At 30.9% G+C, this 27979-nt stretch overlaps 1 protein-coding gene across 1 annotated transcript in view; it reads left to right on the forward strand.

Annotated features, from left to right (window-relative positions):
• Positions 1 to 27979, forward strand: part of LOC129221052 (cilia- and flagella-associated protein 44-like) — a 103270-nt gene that overhangs the window by 7949 nt on the left and 67342 nt on the right. Inside the window, exons 4-17 of the mRNA XM_054855489.1 lie at positions 2689 to 2809; positions 6490 to 6663; positions 6793 to 6972; positions 8407 to 8548; positions 11024 to 11118; positions 12436 to 12606; positions 13963 to 14076; positions 15748 to 15906; positions 17825 to 17918; positions 18941 to 19050; positions 19417 to 19550; positions 23284 to 23448; positions 24830 to 24935; positions 27674 to 27814. Coding sequence (XP_054711464.1) covers positions 2689 to 2809; positions 6490 to 6663; positions 6793 to 6972; positions 8407 to 8548; positions 11024 to 11118; positions 12436 to 12606; positions 13963 to 14076; positions 15748 to 15906; positions 17825 to 17918; positions 18941 to 19050; positions 19417 to 19550; positions 23284 to 23448; positions 24830 to 24935; positions 27674 to 27814 — 1906 coding nt within the window. The remainder of the gene's footprint in view (positions 1 to 2688; positions 2810 to 6489; positions 6664 to 6792; positions 6973 to 8406; positions 8549 to 11023; positions 11119 to 12435; positions 12607 to 13962; positions 14077 to 15747; positions 15907 to 17824; positions 17919 to 18940; positions 19051 to 19416; positions 19551 to 23283; positions 23449 to 24829; positions 24936 to 27673; positions 27815 to 27979) is intronic.

Genomic DNA, 27979 nt, shown 5'->3' on the forward strand with positions numbered 1-27979 from the left:
AGTGTTTGTATTCAAGGGTGCCCGCAGGGGGGGGGGGGGGAGCAAGGGGGGCTCAAGCCCTCCCTTTGAAATTAGAACTTCCTTCCTTTTAGTATTTTTTCTTTGCAGAAATGTAAAAACATGTCTTCTCCAGCATTTAATGAATAAGTTATTAAAAATGTCAAATTTTAGTAACTCTAATCTGTATTGAAATCAGTTTCTATGGGGAAAATATCTTGCTAAACCATAGGGAAAATATCTGAGCCCCCCCCCCCTTAAAATTTTGCATATGCGCGCCCTTGTATGTATTTAGTATGAAATTAAATGTGAGTGTCGTCAAAGAAAAGGACTTGTCTTATTTGTGTAAGTAAAGTTAGTAACGAGAGTTGAAGAGCTGTATTTACAGAAATATGTTGGAGGCATTTCATTTTATATCTCTATATGGGAAAATGTAACACAAAGCTACATTGCTCATTGCTACATTAAATTTGGATTTTTATGAACATTGATCGGGATTCTAATTAAGAGGTAAATACACTGAATTTTGATGATTGTTGATTGATTATGGATTTTGTAGAATTCATTGGTTGTAATGCAAATTTTATCATCTCAGCAGTTCCAACATTATCAGACATGGTAGTCATCAGACAGTAAAAGTGAAGATACCAAAGTCAAACTTGGAACTGCACTTTTGCTTGATGCTGCTATAAAATGACTAAATGACTTAAAAACCCCTATGGGCTAATATCGTTCATAAGAGCAACACTCACAAAGCCTCTCGGTGATTGAGAAGGCTCTTTCCGAGATCAATACAAAAAATGTGAGGAAGGCAAAAATTTTCGAAATTTTAAAACACAGCTAATTTGTAATTATCTTTTCTATTTTCTCAGACTGTATATAAAATCAATTTTTCTTCATAAATATGCTGTAAAATAGTTTTAACACTATGAATTTACTTCCATTAAAATTATTTTATAGTTTTTAGTAAAACCTTGGTAGTCTCCTGTGTAACGTTTTCCTGCCTATTACAATTTTTCTCATCAGTCCACCCAAAAATGTTAAATCAGGGTTCTACTGTACTGTGTAATGAAAAAATTTCCCATGTTGTTATTTTTACATGCTGATTTCCAGCTATTTGAGTCATTAGATTGGACTTATTGAATAATTGTTTGATTTGAGTTTTGTTTGTTTTTAATTCTATTGTTAATATTTTCTCAATTTTGAATTTTTTATTACTTTTCTTTCTACTTTTTTGGCAAAAGTTAGCAATGATAACTAACAATGGAGTGCTTGAATGTTTGAGTGTTTAATGTTTGTATGCTTTCAAGGGTTTGAATTTTAGGTCAATTTTTGTTGAAATGTCTCCTTTTTAACTGATTAGTTAAACTGATGTTTTTTTTCCCCATCACCGCTGATTTTCATCCTTTGCTACGTGACGAGTAATTTTTATTTATTTATTTATGTATTTATTTTATGTGGTTTAGTTATTTAGGTAATCTCAATATTTTTAATACAGACATCAATTTTATTGAATAATGCTGCTAATATTATTGTGATAATTGATCCCACAAGTTTTGGTTCAAAATGTAGCAAACATTTTTTTCAAAATTTAAGTATAACTATGATATAAGGATTGAATACATCAGATTTCTTAAAGTTAGTAAACAAATAATTTTTTCGAAAACTGTATTGATTTCATTTTTAAAAGCACCGGAGCCGTTTAATTATTAATAAAATGAGGGCAGAGTTTTAATGAAAGAGGTATAACTGCCAAAAGTTTTATCAACTGCAATATTATAATGTGATATTTAGACATCAGAAATCTCATTTTTAGTATTTTTGCATTGAGAGTACCTTTGTTTTTTATTAATTGGGGTTTAACATTTTGAACGAATTTGCTGCAACATACTATTTCTAATTATTAGAACTAGTAGATGTGTAACCTTTAAGAATTTTTTAATGAAAAAATGATTTGAAGTCTTTGAACTATTTATAGCTGTGTTAGAAGAAGATTTTAGAAATAATTTAACTCATTTTCTCATTATTTCTCCAAGGCAATAGTGAATATCAAGCAATCAGTTGAGGAGTGGAAATATCCACTTTTTAGAAAAACTCATTTTTGGCACTTTCTATTCCTTCCAGATGACTATAATCAAACATAGTCTATAAGTCCAAATAGAGCAAATCCTAGTCTATTAAAGGGCAGCATTTGACTTTTCAATCAAAAGGTAACAAATCCGTCTGCCACAGTTTTCTTTTTGAACAAAAGGGAACATATTGTGATTGAATCTGTTGAACAAAACTTGTTTTTTTCAATGAGTACATGTCCAAAAGTCTCCAAGTTTAATCCACTTGGTTAAGGTTCATGTACTTTAATATGAGGTGATGATATATTAGGCTTTCAGTTTAATTGGAGCTGTCAACACTCATGTTTTCTTTCAAAACAGCACATATTCGAAATTAAAATGGCGATATCTCCTTTGAGTTTTTATATGAAAATTTCTTACTCTGGGACATAAAACTGTTATGCCTTTATGCTCAACTCTATACCCAGAAAATATAATAAAATTTTTCTTTTAGCCTAATTTGTTTTTTCCACCTTCGAAACATTTTTTGAGAAATGGATGTGTACCCTTTTAATGAATGAGCCCTAAGCTAAGTGCTCTGTTGTATATTTAAAAAGTAATATTTTACATTTTATTCATTCAGGTTTTGGCACACTGTTTCAAAAAGAAATATGAGTAAAAAAATTACCGAAATAGAGGTTTCTACCAAGAAATTTCAAGAGAGAACTGATATTTACTGCACTGTTGCACTCTCAAAACTTTTGGTAAGAATTAGTAAATTACAGTTGGGCTATGCTTATTTTATCATGTACTTAAAACAAAATAAGTTCTTATATTTCTGCCCTAATTTTTTTTTTTTTTTTGAAGATAAAAGACTGAAATAATACATTAATAAATATGCAAAATAAAAAAATACAATGAGCATCAAACTGGTCCTAATAACATTTTATTTTGTGACAGATAACACCCCTCTCTCCTTCTATAGGGGAAAAGTCTAAATAAATTTCTGTAAATAAATCAGCTCTGCTGTATTTTTCATGTTAGAGAGCTGTCTATGAAGTGTCCCACTTCACCTTACCCAGAGTTTGAAAAAAACTTGGGGGAGGGGGGCTTGAAAAAGCCAACCTACCTGTTTTTTTATCAAATTCTGGCGTTTTTTAAGTTAAGAAAAAAAGAAAACGGGCTTTTTCGAGTTTTTTCCAGAATCATTTTAATTTTAACCTCTATTTAAGCATCCTACCAAACAGTTGCTTTGCTACTCGTACTTGGATCTATGTATAACTATAAATCATGCAACTATTTTTACTCAAATATTGTAAAACATGTCAAAATTAAAGAAACAAATAGTCGAACTTCGTTTTCGCGACACCCGCATTTCACAGCACTCCAGATATCACGTCACTTTTTCAAAGTCCCAAACTTATGCCGTATAATCTTAATATTTAGTAGCTTCAGAGTAGACAGTGTTTATCGGTAAAACTCCAGTTACAACGACACCTTGAGTTGCTTGCACAGAATCAGAATCAAATTTTTCTCTTCAATTAAAAATTTTTCAGTAAAATAATGAAAACATCTGGAAAAGTTTATTGTAGTAATTTCAGACTCTGACAAGAGATAAGAGACTTGTACTGCCGTGTGCAGGTAAACGGCAATATCTGCAGAAATGAGTTTCTGAGATATTTGAAGAAACTCATTTTTGATACCAACGTGTTTTGGATACCATATTAACAATAGGGAAGTGTTGGAATTAGACGTCTTTTTCGCGCCTTTTTTTCAGCGGAAACCAAATAAGCGAGCTTGTACAGTAAAGATAATTTACAATAGATGACAAAAATGCAAAAAAATCAAAAATGAAAAATTTGCTGTTGCTGCCCTTTATCTGCAAACGGCAGTGTAGACCACATATGACACCTCAAGAATAGCGGGGGGCTAGTAGTTAAGTTCTGAAAACGACGGATACCAGAAGAGAAAGACCATAGCTACCTAAAGGTGTAGGTGGTCTCTGCAAGTGTCTCCCATGAGAAAAAAACGAGCCCCTCATTAGATTGAATTGAAACATACAACTTTAAAATGTAAAAAAGAAATAGAAAGCATTTTTTTTACTTTCGAAAGGTGGGTACTTAGCCGTCAAAATCGAACCAAATTACAGCCAAAAGTGAAAAGTCCTTAATTGGTTTATTTGTTGTTGATAGTTAAAGGAAACCTTTCTTTTTATTCACTTAATAATTAAGTTCATGGAAAGTAGGAGTGTTAAAACTGTTATTCAGTAATCAAGCAAACCCTTATTGAAAAATATTTTAGAATAAGAAAAAGAAAAAAAAATTTTCTCTTAATTTTAGTTTTTCTTACCAATAATTCAAAACTAGATTAGATAAATCAAAATAAATACATCAACTATATTTAATATTATATTACATTAATGTCTCTATTAAATCTGTAATTTTATTATAAACTATTGTATGATGATGAATTTTTTAACTATTCCAGTCATGATGTCACTTTGTTGACTGTCCCAAAGGTGACGTGATAAGAAGGTTCAACTGCATATGAATTTGAAAACTGTTTAATATTTATATGAAACATTATCTTTTTTTTTTTTGTCTAAAACATGGCCAATTAAGAAGTTAACATTTATCCATCTAGCTGTATTCAGATACAAATTTTATGAGTAACATTCCGAAAACTGCTTTTTAGCTTATGTCGGTCTCACAACCTATGACTAAGTTTTAAAGGGGGGCAGCATAAACCCTTATCATGAATATTACCAAATATTTGAAAATGTATTGGCCAATTATTATAAATTTATTGGTGCTTTTTTAAAGCTGTTGTATATGTTTTTACTGTGTGAAAAGTTTTCTAAATAGTCAAAAAATCAATCAAGACAAGATTGTATGTGATGTAATTAACTTTTTTTTTTGAAATACCTTACAACATTATTCTATCAATTATAGGTCTACGTCATCTCTGTTATACATCTCTCCCAGTTGTATGTTAACCCTTTCGGCACCACCGGGACATTTTCAAAACATCCTATGAGATAAATAATAAGCTTGAAATTTAGTGGAGTGCATGTGTCACTGGTTTTCTGTGGTTACACTGACACTTTAGTGTAACATTTTACGAATTTCACCTGCTTTATTTAAGCTACTAAAGCCATAATTTAACTTTTTTTTTAACGAAAAAGCTGGTGTTGAAAGGGTTAAATTCCAAAAGTCCCAACCAAAAGTATAAAAAATTAATGTCATGTAACTTTCATTTATGATTGATGCAGTATTTTTGTCTTTTCATGTTGATAAAGTATTTTTGCCACTTAAAAAAAAAAAAAAAAAACTCTTATTAGTTCCATGCTTCAAAAATAGTTTATGCGAAATACTGATATACTTGCTTCAATGTATTTACATTTTTATGAGAACGAAAAGAGAAATTTAAATAATGAGATTTGAGTAAAAGTAAGCTTCATTTTTGAATTACTTATGTGAAGTCATTTTAAAGCTTGTACATTGTACACAAATTTTATTTTGTTTAAATTTGCTCATTAATCGACTAAAAATGAATTTATTCCTCCAACCTTTTTTTTGGTGAATTTGTTTGCCCTTAATCTTAATTTATCAAAAATAATTAAAATTAATTCATATAGGTACTCTAACCTCCCAAGCAGGGTTCGCCGATATATATGAGTCGATATATATCATGATATGTATCACGATATATATCCAATATTTATTTTGAAAATATCATGACATTTTGGATATTTATTTTTTAACTATGGTATTTTCAATATAAAAAGTACATTAATCATAGTAATATTGTTCATTTATTATTAAACAGAACCAAAAAGTTGTGTACTATATTTTTCTGATGCATTAATACATCATTAATATAACAAAGTAATATAATATATTTTTTTTTGCTTGTATTTTTTATTTTTAAAATTATTAGTAATGTAACAATTTTAACTCATATTAAATGTGCCTAATTAAATATTACACATCGCTCATAAAAAATGAAAATATCTTATGACTGTGCAGTGACTAATGTATATTATGTAATTCTGAGTCATATAACTGTAAAAGTAGCTAACTGAAGAACAATGAGTAAAACAGCAAATGCTAAATTAACCCCATTTAAAATTGTTAGAAATGTAAAATGAAATATTAGATATAAATAATAAAAGAAACTTTAATTTTAAATCTACATATAGTAATTATAATATAACAAAATAAAGAGTGATTTGAGGATGCATTTACTATTTTGAAGACTTCAGTTTGTGCTAATTGAAAATATCAAATATACTACGTCAAAATATCCGATATGTATCAAAATATCGGACATATTTGACATTTTCAAAACTATCATGATATTTTCAAACCCTGTCCTCAAGTCAGTATTATTTGGTTGAAATTTTTCAGTTGAAATGATAAAGTTACTTTAAAATTATTTTCAGTATTTGTCTTGTACTGGTCATGGATATCTTTTGTTATGGAGGGCAGTTCATGAAAGTTACCAAACCACAAAATTATTAATTGGAGAAAATCAGCCGTGTCACAGTGGTCGTATTTCTTACATTGTTCCTTTGGAAGACTACTTTCTGACCCTTGGATCGGATGGCAGAATCAAAGTATGTTTTTTTTTTTTCTCGTTTGAAGCGTAAAAGAATCATATCAAAAATCTGGTTGAAAATTTCTACATATGAGTTTTTACTTTTCGTTATGTAACTTTTAAGTTTCAAATCTTTTTTGGTTTTTAGTTTTGGTCTCTACAATCAATGATGGAAGAGTTTACAGAGCCTGAAACTGCAGAAGACCAACCAAAAGATCTTGAATTTGTTTTCATAACACCTTTAAAAGAAGTTGAAATTTCTGTTACGTCAGATTTCTCATTTGCTATTGTCTATAAAGATGTTAGTGAGAAAAAACTTTTACTTCAGGTAACTCATTTGAAACTAATTTAACTATTATTGAAGAAAGCCTTTTATGATAAAACTTTTATTTGTTTTACAAATGCCAAACATGGAGGAAAAAAAATGGAGTTTTCAGAAGTCATTGGCCTAATTGAAAATTTGAACTAAATGAAAAAGTTCATATGCAAATTTTATGAAAAAGTTTTAAAATATTTGCATATACAGTGAAACCTCCCTTAACGGACACTCCCGAATAACGGACACCTCTAATTAACGGACATTTTTGCAAGTCCCAGTCTCTCAATATAGGCCATTCCATGTAATTCACTCTGAATAACGGACACTCCGAATAACGGACAGTTATTTCACAAAAAAATTTCCTTGCGATCGTAGCGCTTCCGGTTTTTTTATTTTTATTTTCACAGAATATCTTAGTAACTGCTTGCCTTACAAAGCTTTTCATCCTCCACAACTGATATTCCACCCCACCCCCGTCATTTCCTTATCACTGTTTCTTGGAATTAAAAGGGTGGTAAGGGGCAGAGGCAGCGATTCGGGCTTAAAAGTTGGGGGCAGAAAAAAAAAGAACTAAAAGACATGGTGCTTTTTGCGGGCAGCAAAAAATGAAAAAGTAAAAAAAGTCATAATTTTGTAACGGCTAGTTTTGAGAGTATTGAAGCAGATAAGTGAACTGATGTCAGCCTAACAATTAACGTACGTTTTTCTTAAGATTTTAATGAATTTTGTACACAATAACTATTCAAAAGTTAAGATAAAAAAGAGGAAACTGGGTGTTTTTTCTAAGTGGGGCTCTCGGGAGATGCAATTGAGCAGACCGGCGCCGGTAGTAGTCGGCTTTATGGCGCCGTGGTTTCGTTGGGTTGTTTAATTTTTAGACATGAAAAGGATTTGCCCATATTCAAGGTCATATTGCCAACTGTCAATCATGCAATAGTGATACTCGAGATAAAATTAATAAATTAATCATAAAAAGTGTGTGGGGGGAGGGGGTTGCTCCGCCGAATTGCCGCCATTGGTAATGCAAAAAAGAGATGTCAAACTGTTTTAACTGTTTACTTTAATTGATTAAATGCTTTTTAAGACAAGTGTGTGCTGTCAGTATACCTTTATTGAGAAAAAGCAGATTAAATACACTTGACGTAAAATGTAGTAAACCTTTCGCAATTGTTTCGATTGTGCTCTACAAAGTGAACAACAGCCCATTTTGAAAAAGGTAAATTAAATAGTTCCTCCTAATAGCGGACAAAACTTCTAGTCCCTTGACTGTCCGCTATTCGGAGGTTTCACTGTATGTATAAATATATATTTTAAGTTTACTAAATGAATTGATAGAGTATTTTTTAATCATTAAATATAAAATGTAAGTTTTAATTTAAAAAAAAGTACTGCTTTTGTTTGAATAATTTTTAACAGTTACTTAATTTTTTTTACAAACTTTAGGATCTTAATGGATGTCTTTGGGAACTAAATATTGCCGATGATTTTTCTGTATCTTATTCTCATTTACTTCTTGGCTGTGATACTTTCATGGATGTTGCAATCTGTCCTACTTATCCATTGATTGCTGCTGCATCTTCTAAAGGTCTTTTTTATTTTTATGAACTTTATAACAGATATGGGCGATTTATCAGGAAAATGTTATTTTGCATACTAAACTTTTCAAAGTTTCAATTTTTTACAAATGGTGCAGTTTGACATTTTTGGAAAGACAAGATATGTATTGTTAAATTGCAAAAGTTCATAAAATACCTTCATTTATTTTAGAGATATTGAGGGTTAAATTTGTAAATTTTTCAAAAAGTCATTATGCAATTTTTTTTTAGTTTTCTTTAATTTTGGTTCTTGAACCATTTGATTAATCAATACTTCATCAAATGTGTTCTCTGAAATCACAATAAATATACTAAAAATGCTAAATTATTTAAAATGTTTAAAACTACTCATGATAAATTAGTTGATGGGTCATCAACTAATTTTTCTAATAAGATTTGATTAAACTTATAGAATAAAGCATCCAAAGTTTGAAAAATTAACTTTTAAAAAGTCAACCACCTAAAACATTATAAATAATGCATTTAGTATGATTTTATCCTCAGTCTACCATTACCAACTATATGTTTACAATTTTTGTGCTGGATGGTGATGACAGTTTGACATATTTTGCCTGACAAGAATAAAAAATATGACTACTTAAAATTTTACGTATTTCAAACAAGCATTCACTTAATACAGCGGTTCCCAACCAGTGGGTCGCAAACCCCTGGGGATTCGAGAAAAAAATACTGCAATGGCGGAGTTTTAATGCCTGTTTTTGATTAAGTCTCATCTTCAAGTAGTTTCAAGCAAATTTTGCTTCTTTTTTATTCATTTATGTCTCGCACATTCGATACTCTTAGCATGAAAATATTTGCATACTTGCTGACATATTTTACATTTAAAGAATTTAGTCTGTCATTGCAAAATGCTGGTTTCCTCAGAAGCTTTTGATTGGAAATATTGATTAAACTCGAGGAAAACATTACATGGAGTATATGTGAGCATCTCAAATATTTTGATGTTCAGTTTTTTTACCATTTGAGTAAGACGAAGATCTATATTGCTCTTCTCTGGTGTTGAGTCAAAAATGCATAGAAGTGAGATCACACTATTGTTTGTTGCTATAATTTTCATTTTACATAGACTACAATTTGCGTCAAGCTTTATTGTCGAAAAAAAAAAAAAAAGAATGGTGAGCAACCCAAAACTACCACAGGATGTATTAAAAATTAATTACTTTAGCAAATTTTTGTGGGTGAACGTTTGGCAGTGTGAGGTTTATGCAGTAAAAAAATCAACAGAATTTAACCATGCAACTTAAATTGCGCAATATGTAAATAAGGAATTTATGAAATTTGTGTAGAAAATTTCTCTTGTAGTAAGTGAGCTTTAAAATATTTCTTGTGTTAAAAATTACCTTTTGTGTAAAAATTAGAGTATATTTGTATATTGAAAAATAGACGCCGATATTATTTTTCAATGTATGCATTTTAATCCACACTTATAGCATAATTACAAGAAAAGTCTTCAGCAATCAAACGATTTATGTACCCTTGGTTCAGAAAAATTTCAGCGAAATTTTGAGCTTCTTTGTTCCACAACTATCCCATTTTTAAAATATTTTCAAAGTTGATTGAAGCTCAACACAGAATATGTGTGTTTATTTATTAATTTTTTTTTTTTGGGGGGGGGGGTAGGAATTTGTTTTGCATTCACTTTTTAACTATCATTTTAGTTCGTAGAAATATTTGTAATTCTATAGTTTGCAATTATGTTTTCGTTCTTGTTATAAAATATGGAGCAGCATCAAACTAAAAAAAAATCTCCCCAATTTTATTGTCTTTGTGTGTGCGTGCGGGTTTTTTTTTTTTGCTACTTATTACCTAGTACCTAAGGGGTTCTCCAACTTCTTTCGGAGTTTGGAAGGGGCTTTCAAGGGAGGAAAGGTTGGGAACCACTGACTTCATACAAGCACAAAAAGAACGGAATTGCAAAGTAACACTAAAAGTAACTCATTCGGACTCAGGATGGTAATGATGTTTACTATCTATAAATAGTATACTAATACCACTATTGAGAAAATAATTTCATCTTTCAAATTTAGCGTGGGATTTTAAAAAGAACAGTTACTGTACTACTAAATATCTTCAAGAAACTTCAAAATTATATGTACTGTATAACTTACATTTAACCATTGCCAAGGGACTGGAAAAAGTTATAGTAAAATCAAGGCGCATATAAATTCAATGCATTCTTACCGGACCATTCAAATGTATCATTAAATTGAGCAAATCGTTAAATTGTGTATCATTAAATTGGAGTTATACTGTGTATGCTGAAGTATTATATTACTACTATATATATATATAAATATATTTATAATATGCTACATTTGTTAATTCTATTAAGATGTTTTAAGTTTAAAGACCAAAGGATTATTGTTATGAATGGGTTTATTTGTTTTATAGTAACTGGTCAAATTTATCTTTTTGTTTTAATTTTACATTAATTTCATTTATAGGAATTGTGACAGTGTTTGATTGCATCAATAAGAATGTTTCAAAGTTATGTTGTTTCCCTGTGGCTGCAACTTCTGTCATTTGGGTGGATCCTGAGGTAAACAATGATTTAATAATAAGAATGTAGTTTATTTATTACTTAGTTGAATAAAGCATCATGTTTGAATTGTTTTAGAATTAAAATAATAGTTTTGAAAAAAAAAACATTTGATGCTGTTTCATAAAAAAGCATTGTGGATAACCAGAACAAATGCAAAAAAATAGTGGGTTTCAGAAAAATGTATTTAAATTTTCTGTAAGAGCAGGGCCTTATTTAGACTTAAGGAGGCCATAAACTATCTCAAATATGGCAGGCCTCTTTCACGAAATACCACCCAAAATTGTCTAAAATTGCATTTATAGAACTACAATTTCCAAAATGTGCTGCTTGGGTGTCCTTAAACTCTGTTCCTTCCCAGTTCCCTACCAACACTGGGGCTTACAATCGTGATTTTAAGACTTCAATTTAGGAAGATGACTTGTAAAGGAACGGCCCCTGAGCCTCTCTTCACTGACATCATTGAAAGTCTTCTAAAATTTCTTTCTGGAACTTGAATATTTAAAACTTTTAGTGGAGTGGTAACCAAAATTTCCTCACCCTAACAATCTTGAAGATCAAATTATGTACTGTACTTATTTAAGTTGAAGTGCTTAAATTCTTAAAACTTTTGTTTAGACAATCGTTCAATAATGTTGCAAAAATTTTAATAGTGGTTATGTTTATTTTTTTTGGAAACAATTGAAAAGCATAAGCAAAATGCTGGCACTATGACAGAGAAAGTAAGCTAAGAAATATTTATATAAAATAAATAAACAAATTTAATTGTTTTATTCAAATGGTTTAAAATGCATTTGCAAAGTTTTCTTTCTCATCCTTCCTAACATTCTGCCAAGTAAACGTTTTTTAATATCTGAGGTAGAAGTTGAAAAATGTGACTTCACAAGGATGGTGATAGTATCAGTATGATTGTAAAGAGATGGAGTTGAAGCTCTTGAATAATGCACATAAACCTGTTTGTACTTCAGGTTAAAGCGCACTATGTCTGCTTTTTACAAAATTTGAATGTAATAACCTTCTTACTCAACTTTTTATACTTTATCCAGAAGTATAGAGCATTAAGATTTTGGTAGACAAACTTTCATTTTATAGACCCATGTATGAAAATCCAGTAATACAAATCATCACAGAAGAAATAATTTAAACTCATCTCCTCGCTAACTTTATTTTTGTGACTTAGGGCCCTTCACCTCATAGGTGCAGGTAGAAAAAACTCATTTTAATGTTATTTTTTAAAAATATAAATAAGTTTTAAAAATAAAGTAATTGAAACTATTGTTCAGAAACATACTAATGTATTTTTTTCCCCCTTTATAGATAGATGAAACTTGTTCTTCTATTATAGTTGGATTTTCGGATGGTTCAATTCGATGGCTGAGTTTAGTTGAAGGAGAAAGCAAATTAAGTTTGAAATTTGCTGTTAAGTTACATTCAGATTACATATTGTGTATGAAAATCAGTAAAAGATCAAAAATTCTTGTCACTCAGGTAAGTATTTCATAGTTTGTATAACTCATAAAAAATTATGGATTTGTCCTTGAAAAAATGTTGTGCATATATTGTTTTCACTATGTATAGATTAGAATACTATAAAAAATACTAGTATTTAGTAGTATTCTTTTAGAAGCATAAAATAGTGAATCTTTTTCATGTGACTTGTAAGAATTACTCTCAAATCGTGCTTAACAAATTGATAAATATTCCTAATTTTTACCTTATATTAAGTCCAGTTTTACTGTATAAAAGAGCAAAATGAAAAATGACTGTTTTAGCTCATTATTTATTGATGTTACTATTCAGTCGCCGCCTGCATTGTCTAGTGGTCGGAGAAGTCTTGCTGCGATAGGGAATCCCAGGTTCAAGTCCCGGCTCAGACATGGATGCACTTTTCTCTCTTCTGTCCTTGCCCTTTCTTTGTGTGAATGTGTTGTCAAGCTGTGAATAATTGACAACCCTGTAAATGAGTCCTTATGGCAAGTGTGTACTGTGGAAGTCGGACTTCACACCAAATTACGGTACAGTTGGAAAACCAATGCAGCTATATCATCAAATGCTGTCATAGTAAAATCTTTAGTTCATATTCATCTAAAAGTTTACTTTTGTTTTCAACTAGTGGCACCGGTACGGCTTTGCCCATAGTAGAAAATTAAAAGGTCATTTGGTTCGCCTGTATATTTACAAATATAGGATGATGAATTTCTCGCCAATTGGCTACGTTCATTCGCTCTCCCATTCCACGCCATGATAATTTCGTAATTTACTCGTTCATCTTAGGATAATTTTGCTCCAGAAATTGTTCTTAAAATTGAAATAGAAAAAGAACAAAATCAAATTTTCGAAAAATCGCTTCGATGTGCACACCCCCACGCTACAAACTAACTTTGTGCCAAATTTCATGAAAATCGACCAAACGGTCTAGGCACAGAGGTCCTGACAGACAGAGATCCGGACAGACAGAGGGACATTCAGCTTTATTATTAGTAAAGATTATTTTATTTCTGTCATTTTATTTTGTTTGTTTATTATTTTTCTAGTTGTTTAGTTGGTTTTCCATTTAACAATGCTCTAATTAATGATTTTGTGTATTTAAAGACGACTTTCATGATCCCAAATGCTGCACTGTAGTTTTAGAAGCATTCTATTTAAGCACGCATTCTACGTAAGGACAATTTTTTCTGGTCCCTTGAAAGTTGCTAAATAGAGAATTAGCTGTATTTTTATTATTGTTTTGTTATTGTTAAAGTATCTTTTGTATGATTATTTTGATATTTTTATTTTACATGTATTATTTATTTGTATCGTTTATTTGAATATTATGTACATTATACAAATGTAATATTTCAGGGCCATGATGAGAAGTTGTTTTTTTGCTGCATTGAAAAGTATGAATTGATTCCTTTGGGATTTTATACAAACAGACATCCTGTCAAAGACATGGCTTGGGTATATAACTCAATGGTGAATAAATCCCCATTTTTTCCTACAGATAATTTTACTTTTGCATACTTTTAAAACTTGTGAAATCTTGACATTTGAGTTATGTTGCATCTAGTGTGATTTTGAAGATTTGTTAAGTTTTGAAACTGTACCATGCATTTTTTATGGTTTTTACTGTTCTCTTTCAAATTCTAAAATTTATTTTATGTAATGTTGATTCAGTCTTCTTTCTTTTTTCACCTAGGTGATAAAAATCAATAAATGTTTTATGTAAGCAAAACAGGAAATATTTTATTTTTTGTTCATATTCCGTCATTCACCAAAATTCATCTTTGCGTTATTTTATTTTTTCAGTAACATTTATTATCAAAAAAGTATTACTTTTGCTTCATCGTCAATGAGTTTTTGAATGTGAAACGTTTTTCATTGTACAGCAGCAGTTCTGATATAATTTTGTAAAGTAGGTTTTAAAGCAAAAACGAAAAGTCTTTCTAAACTAAATGTGTTTATTAGATCAATTCAAACCCTCCTGATATGATGATGAATTTTGTAATCCTTCCTATCATTCAAAGCAAAAAAGGCAAAACTTCTATTTTGCATAGACACCAAAAATTCCGCCTTGTGGGCAGGGGTGCCCACTGGGAGGGAGGAGTCGGATGATACAGATGGTCTTCAATGGCACAGACTGTGCCATTTCATTGTGCAAAGCGAAGATACTCAACGCAAATTGTACCAAAAAAAACAGCAAAAAGCAGACACCTCTGAATGACAGGCCTGGAGTAAGCACGAGATAGTAATAGTAAACTAATAAAACAGTAGGTACAGGACAAATAACGGCTTAAAAGTTAGCTCTTTGTAGACCCTGTATTGAAAAAAGAGAGATTGAGTTGTTTTTGAAAAACAAGAGACTTGCACAGTTAAATATGATTGAAAATGCCAATATGCTTGCATTAAGGAAGACTAATAATATCAAATAAAAAATCTGAGTTTAAGTTAAAAACGGAACTGAATACTTAAAATGAATGGTCAATAATTTTTAATCAAAATCAATGACAATGTGTAGCTTTTAATGAAAGGTGATAGAGAAATTGAGTGCAAGTAATAGCAGCTACTTGAGGTTTGTCTAAAAGGGGAAAATTAAAATTATTTTTTGAAAAAACAAAAACAATAATAATAAATATAATAACATATTTTAAATGCATGGGGGAGGCGGGACATAAGGGTGACTGCCCCCTCACTTCCAAATGTAAAGGGGTCTTGCCTCCTTATTTTTCACAGTTAAAAACTAACGATCGATTCAAAAACAATTTTTTACTGGTAAATTGATTATTTCACGAAAATAAAAACTAAAAATTCCAAATAAATGGACTTTTTTCATGCTATTTCATAAGAATGAATCTTTTAATTTTAAGGGGGAAGTCTACAGTAATCATTCGCCCCGATTTTCTAGGTCATGTCCACGTTTTTCAGAGGTCACTTAATCAGTATTGTAAAAACTCAATAACATATAGCTTTAATTTACAAAAATTGAGGGAAAAGATCAACTATTGGGGTAGCCCCCACCCCACACACACACACCCATACACAAACACCTCTTTTGATCTACCACTTTTTTGTGCACCAGCCGTCTATGTTAAAATGTATTTTCCTTATTTCTTCCTCAAAAATTTCATCACACTTTTCAAATTTCAGGGTGATGAAAGACTTTTACTCATCTGCAAGTATAATTACATTATTGAACTTGAGCTCCCACGCATCGATTCCTTGAAAGAGGCAAATGAAGAAACCTATGGTATTGAAAGTAAGGATGCTCAAGTATATACCATAAATGGATTAAAAGAATATTACAAAGTAAGTGGTGTTCATCAGGAAGTACATGAAATATAACATCAATTGTTTTGAGTGCTTAACTAAAACCATTTAACTGCAAAGATCAAAAGCTTCACAAGCTGTTGGAATCTTCAAAGCTATGCCATTTAAATGCTGCTTAGCACCTGACTTCATGTTTGCATGAATTGCATGCATTTCTGAAGCCAGTTTTAAATTTTTGTCTATGTACATTTTAAAAAAAGGGAAAAACTTAAGTAAATACTACATATCATGTAAAAATACAAAATTGGCTTCATAAAATAATTCATGAATACATTTTAAAGGGTCTAAGGGCCCTTAACCTTCAAAAATTTTGACTTTCTGGAAAAAAAATATATGTTGTGCGTAGTTTAATTCTGAACAATTTGATACCTTATTTATTACCATACGCCAAAAAACTTTTTAAGTTATCGTAAAAATGCGTAAACTTTCCCCATAGAGATTGATGCTAACAGCAGCTGTTCAAGCCTCTTTTTCTCAGGTGCTGGTTTCTCTTTTTGCGTGCATGATATCGTAGAAAGCTTTTTGTTGTACTTCCATAAAACTTTTCATGTATGTTTGTCTGCTTTATTTTTATGATCTGAACCTAAATTTTAACTAAAAACAAAAGTTAATTAATAAAAAAAATATTTTCACCCAAAATTTTGATATAACTTAATAAAATTTCAAAAAAAAAAAATTAAATTAAAAAAATAATAAATTTAGGTTCAGATCATAAAAATATACCAGACAAACATGCATGAAAAGTTTCACAGAATTATATAAGAAACTTTCTGAGATATATCACGCACACAAAACGAGAAACCTGAGAAAATGCAACCTGAGAAAAAGAGGCTTAAACAGCTGCTGTTAGCATAAATCTCTATGGGGAAAGTATATGCATTTTTCGATAACATGAAAAGTTTTTTTGCGTATGGTAATAAATAAGGTATCAAATTGTTCAGAATTAAATTAGGCATAACATTTTTTTTCCAGAAAGTCGAACATTTTGAAGGTTAAGGATCCTTAGACCCCTTAAAGAAGAATCATGATAAATAAAAAAGTGCTTTCCCATCACCTTCATTGTGTACATACACCCTTCAGAAATGAAGCATTTAGGGCTAAAATGAGCTCAATCTATAAATTTTCAAAAGTTTTTTTCTCTCATAATTTGATTCTTCTAGGTCCATACTACATATGTGTTACAAAGCGATTTGGAGTGACTCCTTCTCAATCAGGTTGAAAACCATACCCAATTTTATTTCAAAACCAGTTCAATCCATGCTTCTATAGAACAGGCACTGTAAACATGCAAGGGTAACTAAAAACTAAGAAGTGGATTTTGTTATCATTTTGGCATTGGATGATTCTTTAACTTTTCTGGAACTTCTTTCTCTTGTGATCCTCAATGCTCCTGTTTCTCCAGCAAAGATAAAAGTTGTGAACAATTAGCTCATCAATTGAGTATCTGGGTTGGAATCGAATCCATCAAATGTAATAGACGTTATGCGAAACAACATTCCGCAAAAAAATTAAGCAGAACGCAACAAATGTGCTGTCAAAGTGAATTCTGATGAAAAATTTTTTACTTAATGATTTTTTTAGTCTTACTATCTTCTAATTTTAACTTTAAGTTTTTAATAATAAAATTTTATTCTGATTTAAAGAAGTTTAGAGTATGATTTTTTTTTAAATTACCTATCACCATCAGTATGATAATTTTAAAGATATTTCCTACAATTTTCATTGTTTTATACAAATATTTTCTTTATCATTGTTGAAAATCACAGTAAAAAAAAAGGAGAAATTTACAAAGTAAACATGATTTTTATTCTAAATTGTGTAATTAACTCATATCTTTAATTTTGTTTTCTGCCCATAGCTTATGTTCATTTTAATTGAATTAAACTGAATCTTTCAGCTTGGTGAAAAAGTTGATGACAATGATGAACTAAGTTCTCTTAATAAGGAAGAAAGAAAAGTCAAGAGGAGATTAAAGTATGATGCAAAGAGAGGCATGTTAAACACTTGTTTCTTTTTTTTTAATTTGTTAACTATTTTTGGTGCTTTACAATTTTATCAGGATGCATTCTGAAAAACTGATATTAAAAAAGTGATGATAAAATTAAGCAGTAATTAATCAAGCTTAAGCTAGGGCTAGGAAAAAACTACACGCAATTTACCGCTAACCCGGTTATGATATCCAGAGTCTGCAATTTTGTCCTTGTTATGGACACATCAGTCTGGAATATTCAATAACCATGCTTGAAGCAGATGCCTAGCTTGTTTGCATTGTGTTTTTAACGCTTAATTTACAAATCTTGAAGGAAGGGGAAAATTTGGGCATTTTGAGGCAATTACGAATGCCTTTTAAAATCTTTTGACCCTTACATTTAGTGTGTCATATCTGGTTTGTGATGCTTGCATTTAAAAAGTAAATTAACTATTAATATCAATTTTTTAAAAATTTTGTTTAAAATTCCTCCTATTTTAATTATTTTCTTCAGAGTTTCTCTTATCAGAACAGAACTTGTTACTAATTGGTACAGATGAATGGGCCTCCTGTGTTGCTTTGATTCTGTTTTATAAGGGACTTATTGTATTTATGGTGAAACAAAATTTTAAAAGTATATTTTTTTCTTTTGAAATTCTTTAATTTCATGAATCTAACGATAAAGAAACCTCTTTTTTTTTATTCATGTTGGTTCAACTAACCCCTTACACAAAGTGAATTCATGTTAAATTTCTGAAGCATTATTTTCATGAAAAATATAAAGGAGATGTTGTTTACAATTCAAAATATTCCCATTTATAAATATTAATTTCAAATGGTGATTGTTGTTCCTAAAAAAATTCAATTAAAAGGAAAAAAACGAAAGATTAAATTTACTTGACTGTATTCCATCTAAGGATCCCTAATATTTTGAAATTTTAAATGATAAAAAAAAATACACTTTAAATAATTGTATTTAAGAATTTTGATAAAATTTAGCGAAATGATTAAATTTTAAGGTTTGTTTTATTTTTCACATTTTAGAAGAAAAAGAAAGAAAACGAACAGAACTTGGTTTGAAAGGACCATCTTATCCTTCTGAAATTTTATGCAGTTTGCAGTCGGTTAATAGTGACTGCTTGTGGTTCTCATTTGTAAGTTTTTATATTTTATATATTAAATAAAGTTCAACTGGAAGAATCAATAAACAATTAAATTTGTTTTACAAACTGTTTTGGAAAGGACTTATTACCTTCCCCCTTTTTTGGAATTTCTGACATAAGTTCTATTGCTCTAAATGTTTATGTTTTGAAATTTTATAATTTTGATTGCGTAAGTAATAAATAAAGACTACATTGAAAGTACATCACATATATGTTTATGTGCACACAAATTAGGAAACATCTTACATTTCTACTGCATTTGTTAGTATTACTTTTTTATATTTTTGTTGTATTTATCATAATGTCATTCTAAAGAAAACCATAAAATTTTTTGTTTTTTGTTTTTTTTCTTTCTAGGAAAAAGATTTGAGACATGTGTTTGAATTTCAACTTTTTGAACCAATTACAAATGAACCCATGAATTTGATTCCTATTAGCGTATTGGAAATTTCAATTGCTGAATCTGCTTCAGTTCTTTCCATGTGTTATAGGTATGTTTGTTTTGGATGAACTTTTGGAAGAGGGATATATTTTCTAAAAATAATTTAAATACTACATCCCTTGATCCTAGATAAATATTGCTTTAAATGTCACTTAAATGTGCAAATGTGCATGCAAACTTAGTGAGGCTACTGTCAAATAGAGATGAGACGGGCTCGGGCTCTAAAACCGAAAATAGGTTTTGGGCTCGGGCTCAAGCACACATATTCAATCGCCAATCTCCATACAAATTCAAAGCAAATAAACATTTTCCCACTGTGAGAAAATGAAAGGAACATTTAAATCAGTTTAATCAATGTCAAATTCCCCCCCCCCTCCCCCAAAAAAATTAACGCTTATTTATAATTTTTGCTTTTTTTTTTGCGATTACTATTGCAATATGTCATACAGTAATGCATTTGAAGTGGAGCATTTTAAGAAAATTTAGAAACTTCTGTTAATGCAGAACATTTGACGTAACATTTTTCATTAACAGAGAGATCATGTCAGACTGTAGAAGGCTCAGTTTTTGGTACAAGAAAGTTTCCTTCGGGCTCGGGCGGGGGCTCGGATTTTGGTCCGAGACAATATCATTCGGGCTCGGTTACAAATTTTCGGGCTCGGGCTCTCAAAAATGAGCCCAAACTCATCTCTACTGCCAAAGTATTGGACAAGAGGCTCAGAAAACCCTTCGCTAACATCAGAAAAGAACATAAGAGTGAGCAATTAGGGACAGGGTTCGTACGCTCTTCAAAACTCCTCCAGTAATCCTTCATTTGGGAAATGTTTTTGAAGGGCCCTTCAAACTCCTTCATTTTGGTTTTAACTCCTTCAAAACTCCTTTTTTAGTTCAAGACTGCATAATCTTCCTCTATGACTGTCACTTAAAATACTTCGATTGACAGCTTATTTTTGTCGCAAAGAAGATTGTTGAAGGGCGATTTTAATGTATTAATTTCGTATATTTTTTTTAAAATAAAGATGTGATTTACAAATTGATCATAAAAATTGAAGGTGAGAATTTTATTAGAAGACTGAGACATTTCATAAGTGAAGTAAAACATGCTTAAATGGTGCTTGGTTATTTTTTAAAATTTTATGATTATTGTTTTCCCTCCACCACACTCTCAGCAGCAAAAGTCAGGTTGTCTAATTATTCTTAAAATATCTAAAAATGCATAAGTAGATGTACTGTATTAAGTGATATCATACAGTTATTGTAACAGTTTGTTTATAAAACATATGACATGTGACAAGAGTAGGATTGGGGTGAAGTGTGACTCTTTGTGATAAAGGGGGAAGTTGATCAAATATGTTGAAAAAAAGTGAGACATCATTTAATGACAACCCATCAGTTCTCCCTCAAAATCTCATTTTACTCCCTCAAAACTCCTTTACTTTATTTCTGAAATTGAGTACGAACCCTGTAGGGAGTCTTTTGGGATGAAAGAAGAGCTTTTTTCAATGGGGTTGTTTCCTTCAGTCAAAGTACTACTTTTAGTCACTGAAATTCATAGAATAAGCAAAAAAAAAAAAAAAAAAAAAAACATGGAGTGAGAAAATACTTTCATTTTCCTAACAGATATTTTTTAATTAATTTTTTAAATGTCAGATTTTTCAAACAAGATGTGATCTTTATGACATCACAAATGATGCACTTTGGCGTATCTTTCTACCACATTTCCACGTTATGATAATCAAGAAGCAAATTAAATACTGCGCTCTACGCTTGCTATCAACCCTATCGTTGCCAATACACAATGAATAAAGATGCAAATTAAATGATTTGATCTGTGAATCGCAACAATGAACGGCATTTCATCATTTGTGATCGTCATCGGTCGAAGCATAAGCAATGAAAGTGCGTCGATTTTAGTAATTTTTTAAAAATATTAAACTTAAACAAATTATTTAAAAAAATGGTTAGATCCTATGTTTTTAAGTATGCTCTTTCAGAAAAAAATACTTTTAAAATTTTGTAAAACGACCCCATGGTCAGGAATGTGAAAATTTGATTCATAGAAATGCGGAGCTCATGTTTAGAAGTAATTTGCCAAATAAGATAAGCAATATTTGCAGGCCCTTTTGTGTGTTCCCTGAGACCCCCTCCCCTTTTCTAGTCTCTAAATGCCTTTTATTTCTATCTGTATGAATCAGTATACGTTTAAGGCGAGCAACAGCAGCTAACTGATTAACATTTTAATGACAATTAAGTTATTGCCATCCAGAACAATTCCATTGGAGAACCTTGTTCTGTTTTGTCCAAGAGCTCTTTACACTTTTTACAAATGCACTGGGGTCGGCAATTTATTTTAGTTAGGGTCCAGATACTTTTGAAAATCTTTATGGAGGTCCAGACCCCCCCCCCCCCCACCCCTAAACTGAACTGAATAAAACATGTTAGTCTCAATTTGTGTACATAACTCACAATTATTGGTCATTTTTAAAATTGGAATTCCAAATTGATCTTGAGAGGAAGAAAAATTGAGGCAGTAAGAAGCAAAGGGATGTCAGTGGCAAAATTAAAAATTTGGAGATAACCAGTACAAATGGTAGGTGAACCCCTCTTCTGTCTTAGGGCAAGAGATGGTACTGGTAGCCCTAGTAAGTGCTGCTGCATAACATAATTTAGAAAAAAAAATCAATGAAAGCCTACCTTGGACCTTATCTTTTTATGTGGTTTATTCAAAACTTGAAAATGTCCACTAACATCTCTTTGCTTCTCACTGCCACAATTGATCTTGAAACAAAAAAAATCAATAGTTTCGGGGTTTTTAAGTGCAATGCATAGTTTTTCAGAGTGGGAACTTTTGATGAAGGATTTCAGGAAGCACCAACTCGTTGGGAATGAGTAAATAACTTGGAGCTAACTTAGTTGGACCTGAGCCTAGATAGTTACTGTGGTTGAATCTTATATATTTATTTCAATTGTATGGCTCCTTTAAAATTTTTGGAACTAGTAAGTTTTAAGAATCAATTATTACTTCCTTTTATGAGGTAAAGGAAGTATTGTATTCACAAAAAAATTTTGACACAAAAATTGGCCTTAATTTCCATTTTGCTCTCCCTCGAATGAATGTTGAGTTTTTTTTCCAACCCAACCACACGTGGATATATGTCTAAGAATGATTGATTTCTATTTTGATGATCTCTGAATTAATTACAATGAGTTTTCTCGTGACGTCTGCAGTACGTCCGTATGTACGTATGTATGTGCGTATGTATCTCACATAACTCAAAAAGGGTATGTCGTAGAAAGTTGAACTTTGGTATGTAGACTCCTAGTTGTCCACTTTTTGGGGGAAATCATTGTTAATACCATTGCAAACTCAAGTGGTGTTAGAATTTGGCAAACACTTGGCGACATATCACATTTAAATGTCTAATATTGAGAAAATCTGTCTGGGAAAAAAAAAGCTTTTTTTTTGCTCAGTTTACAACAAACTTGGGGTGAAAATATTTAAAGTGTTTCTTTGCTTACTCCAAGGCACTACTATTATCAATAAATTGGCGTAAAAGGAAGTCATGTGATGCACACATAAGCTCAATTTCCTAATCCAATCATTTTTATTTCATATGTGTTTAACATAATTCAGAATCTTATAAAACAAAACGTGACAAAATGTTTTTTGCTATATTTATGGAAATTTCACAGCTTTCATAAATAACATGTTGATGTAATTCCCATTTCTTCATTTTTCTAAAATAATGCTAATAAGATTGACTGTCCCCCTAATTTTGCAGTCCATGCGGAAAATTCTTGTTTATGGGGATGGAAGATGGATCTCTTACTATCTGTCACTTAAAAGATGCTTTCATTCCTTCTTCTGGAAATGAATTTATAAAGTATCAGATTCATGATGCCAATTTTGGTCCTGTGAATTGTTTGAAGATATCTTCAGATGGAAGGTATGTCTTGTTTTTAATTAATTCAACTTAATGAGTTCATATTATAAATGTGTATTTTCCTGCAAGAAACCATAACTTTACTACAGATTTGCAAAAAATGTATCTATCTCCTAGTTCCCAGCCTGCTGGAACTTACTGTGTCAGTGTAAAAATATAATAATATAAACAAATGAGTTGATAGAAATAGCAACGCAATACACCAAGAATAAAAGTAGATATTTGCCTCATGTTTTTGCATAAAGGACTATGTGATTGTCTGTCACAGTTATTTGAGAATAGATTGCATTTTTTCAGACTACTCACAATGGTAATTCTTGCGTCTGTTTCATCACTTTTGCATAGTATGAAATGAACCATTGTCGCTTTTTCTTTTTTCCATAGTTTTTTTTTTTAAAGATATATATTTAATAGTGTGCACTTCTTGACAGTTCATTTCTTGTGGAGGTTTTTTTGATGGCAATTGAAAACAAACATCTAAATATCCATCAATATTGAATAATGTTCTGCAAGTTTACTAGATACTTTTTATGAACCAGCTTTAAAGAAAAGTAAATAAGTCTGTTAGAAAAGGTCTTCAAAATTATTTAACTAGCATAAGGTCTATTATCATGTATTTTTGAAAGCTAGAAGGACATCTAACATTATAAAGTGAGAAAGGTCTACTAAATATACATTCCATAAGTTAATGAATGTACTTTGCACAATTGTATTTCAACAATGCAACCTAAATACAATGCAACTTTGCAATCGTATATCATAGATTCATGGTATTGAGCAATTGAAAGATAAATGTGAATTAATGGTCAGGGTAATTTTAACATACTGTAATAGACAATGAATTGTGTATTTGCAAATCCAGCTCGTTGCTTTATTTCTTAGCAATAAACATTAATTAATAATGGTACAATAATGTTTATATATCTCTTATTTCCTTTTCCGGTGGTCTCAAACGTTTTATACTGACCTCAAAGTTTTTACTCAAGCTGCATTTCAGAGGACTTACACCCTCCTTGAATTTAAGATATTTAAAATCAACTAAACTTGGTTCACACATCAAGCTAATCATCGATGCAAGATAAGATGGCACTTACCAGACATGCATAAGGCACACCTTCCTATTCAGGCAAAGCCACCTGACAAATATAATACTAAGTACATACAGGAAGTTGTAAAAAATTTGTTTACACTAGGATTTAATAAACATTTAAAGCATGAAAAGATGCTCTATCATTCCACACAAATAATGCTATATCATATAATTTTGCAAGAATTCATAAAATGATAAAATATAGCTCTTCAAAAGCCTTTTTTTGATTAGTTTCTCAGTAAAGTGATTAATTTAATTTGATTGGGATTTTGAGTCAAGTTCTTTATTTTACAGTTTGATTGTAACTGGTGGAAAAGATGGAAATTTGTTTTTATTTTCCTTTAATGCTCATGAATACAAGAAAGTTATTGACTATGAGCAAAAGCCTATGTTAACTTATGTATGTGAGTTTGTACATAGTTTTTAATGTTTTCATTAAGAAAAATGATTTGCTTAGTTTAAAAGATTTCGTTTTAAGTGTAACATTTAACAAAAAAAAAATCTTTGGGGGTTGGTGAGCGTTATCAAGCAAGGGCAGAGCCCCCTAGTGACATAAAAACTCATTTAGATATACTATTTTTTTTTATAAATAATATATAATAGTAATTATTATTATTTGTTGAGATAAATTTCTCTTAGAAAAGCTTGAAAAGTGTTTTTAATTTATTTGTTAACTTATTTCTTTTCTTTTTTATATCCTATTTTTTCTTCCTCTCTTCGTATCTTTTTTTTTCAAAAATGCATTCATATTGAAATTTTTTATGGGAAAAAATGATTACTCTAATTAAGTTATACAATGTATTTATCCTGCACTTTTATGCTTAAATGTTAGAAAAGATAATTTGCACTTAAAATGATCAAAGCAAAAAAATGCATCAATTAAAAAATTTGCAATTTACTGGAACAACGGTTGACAGTTTGAGGGAATGAGTTTTATATTGATTTTATCTTAAATAATAGTTTTTGTTTTACAGAACAGGTATGTTTTGTTTTTAGAAATCAAGTTTTCAAAGTTAAATTTGAAATAATTCGAAGCCCAAGCTGAGACGCGTATTGATCCGATGCTAGAAATTCGATATTGGTATACAACAAAAAGTTGTTTAGTTCAGGATGAAACTTTTTGCTTCACTTATTATTAAAATTGTTATCTGCTTATAGATTTTGTAATTATTTTTCATTCCTTCATGAGTTTTTTCCGTGGTACACACATGCACAAGCAGCACATAAGCTTTTTTAGCTCTTTCTGATTATTCTTTATGGGTAATTCTTTCCTAAAATTCAGATCTTTTGTGGCTGTCACTTCAAAAAAATTTAAGAGACAACTATCAATTTTGAAAGTTCAAATAGCAGAAGAAAGCTGCTATCAGACAACAAATCAATGAGAAAGGTCAAGTTATTCTCAAAGCCTTAAAAACTTGTATTAATGAAGTACATATTTGTGTGCTTTTGTATGTCGGGTGCCCACCCCCTAAGAGCGAGGGCACCCCCCTAAATATTGCAAAGACCCCCCTCCCACCCAAAGCAATGATAACTTACAATGTTTAAACGGAAAGCAAATAGGCTAAGTTCCGTAAGTCAGTCTACAATAATACATGAATATACAAGCAAAATTGATACCACACAGTGGAAGATGCAGAATTAATATCAATGTGAAGAAATGAACATTGGAAGCTTGTTTAAAATGCTTACCAAAAATTCATTGGTCCATTGTAACTGAAATAAATGTATGCACAAAAAAAGTTAATAAAATAAATCCTGGCCATAAGTGGAGGTGGAGTTCACAACTCCCCAACACCTACCGGAACTAACACTTAAAGAGGCTGACGAAACAAAGAGAGAGAACGATTGGAATCGTTCACTATTTATACTTGCATGCCTCGTTTGCATATGATTGGGCATCAAAGGATGCCAACCTAAAACTGAAACTTTACACTTGTCGAAAGAGTTGAGAAGTTAATCTAATTTGAATAAAGACGATTTTACATTACTTTTCGTTAGAAATGACAACGCGGTTGAATATAGTTTACCGATGTCTGTCAAGCAAGAGCCCCCCAAACGTGAAAAATACCTCTTGAGACAGCTCCCCCTAAAAATTTCAATAGCGCAGTTTGTGCCATGACCCCCCCCCCCCCCAGGTGGGCACCCCTGTGTGTGTGTGCGCATTCTTCCATATATCTGTACCTCAGAGCCAGAAGGACGCAAGTCCGAAAATTGCAATTTTCTGTTTTTTAGTGCATTGTATGTAGAAGTCTGTTCGGCATCGAGCCATGTGAACATTGTTCTCTTTAAAAAAATCATTTTCAATTTTTCCTAGGGTTAAAAAAGCGTGCATCCTGTCCTTTGCATGCGCCAGAAAAAAGTTTTTCCTCTCTGCTGTAAAATTATTAAAATGTGACTTACTCTCCTCTAGCTCTGAGGCACAGATATTTTGATAACTTACGATGTTTAAACGAAAAGCCGAAGGGCTAAATTTCGTAAGTCAGTCAACAATGTTACATGCTTATACAAGCAGAGATAATATCACACAGTGGAAGGTGCAGAATCAAATGTTAATGTGAAGAAATGAACATTGGAAACTTGTTAAAATCTTACCAAAAATTTATTGGTCCATAGTAACTAAAATAAATAAACTAACAAAAATAAGTTCATAAGAATAAACCCTGGCCATAAGAGGAGGTGGAGTTCGCAACTCCCCAACACCTATCAGACCTAACTCACAAGAGGCTGACGAACACAAAAGAAGAGAGAGAGAACGATTGGAATCGTTCACTATTTATACTTGCCTCATTTACATATGATTGGGCATCAAAGGATGCCAACCTAAAACTGAAACTTTACACGTGCCGAAAGAGTTGAGAAGTTAATCTAATTTGAATAAAGTAAATTTTATATTACATTACATTAGGAATGAGAACGCGGATAAATATCGTTTACCGGTGTCTATCATATTTGTGTTGCGCATAATCACTCTCATTATTCTATAAATGTTTGTAAATTTACTACAAAAGCAGGACACAAATGATGGCTCATTTATTCTATTCCATACAGACTGATGAAGTAAAAGACATTTTCCCTGAAGGATTGTCAGTTGAAGATAAACTACTGGATCAAAAGTATAGAAAATATTGTTGCATTCAGCGAGAAAACTTCGAGGCTTTAAAGAGGATAAAAGAAGATTATACAGAAATCAAGCAGAAATATGAAACCTTCTTAGAAGTTGGTACTTTTTCTCTTAAAAGCATGAAAAGGTTCCCAGATGAATTGAAAATTTCTTTTAAGGTAATTAAATAAAAATCAAGACAATTCTTTTCACCTGAAAAATGACTGTTTGCACTTGCTTTCTGCATAACTTTTGAGTTATAATACTCATTTCATAAGCACTGAAGAAATTATAAGAACATTTTCAACAGCTTTCAAATCTTTTATGAAGTATTGAAGCAAACA

Source organism: Uloborus diversus, chromosome 4, assembly GCF_026930045.1.
Source record: "Uloborus diversus isolate 005 chromosome 4, Udiv.v.3.1, whole genome shotgun sequence".
NCBI classification, from domain to species: Eukaryota; Metazoa; Arthropoda; class Arachnida; order Araneae; family Uloboridae; genus Uloborus; species Uloborus diversus.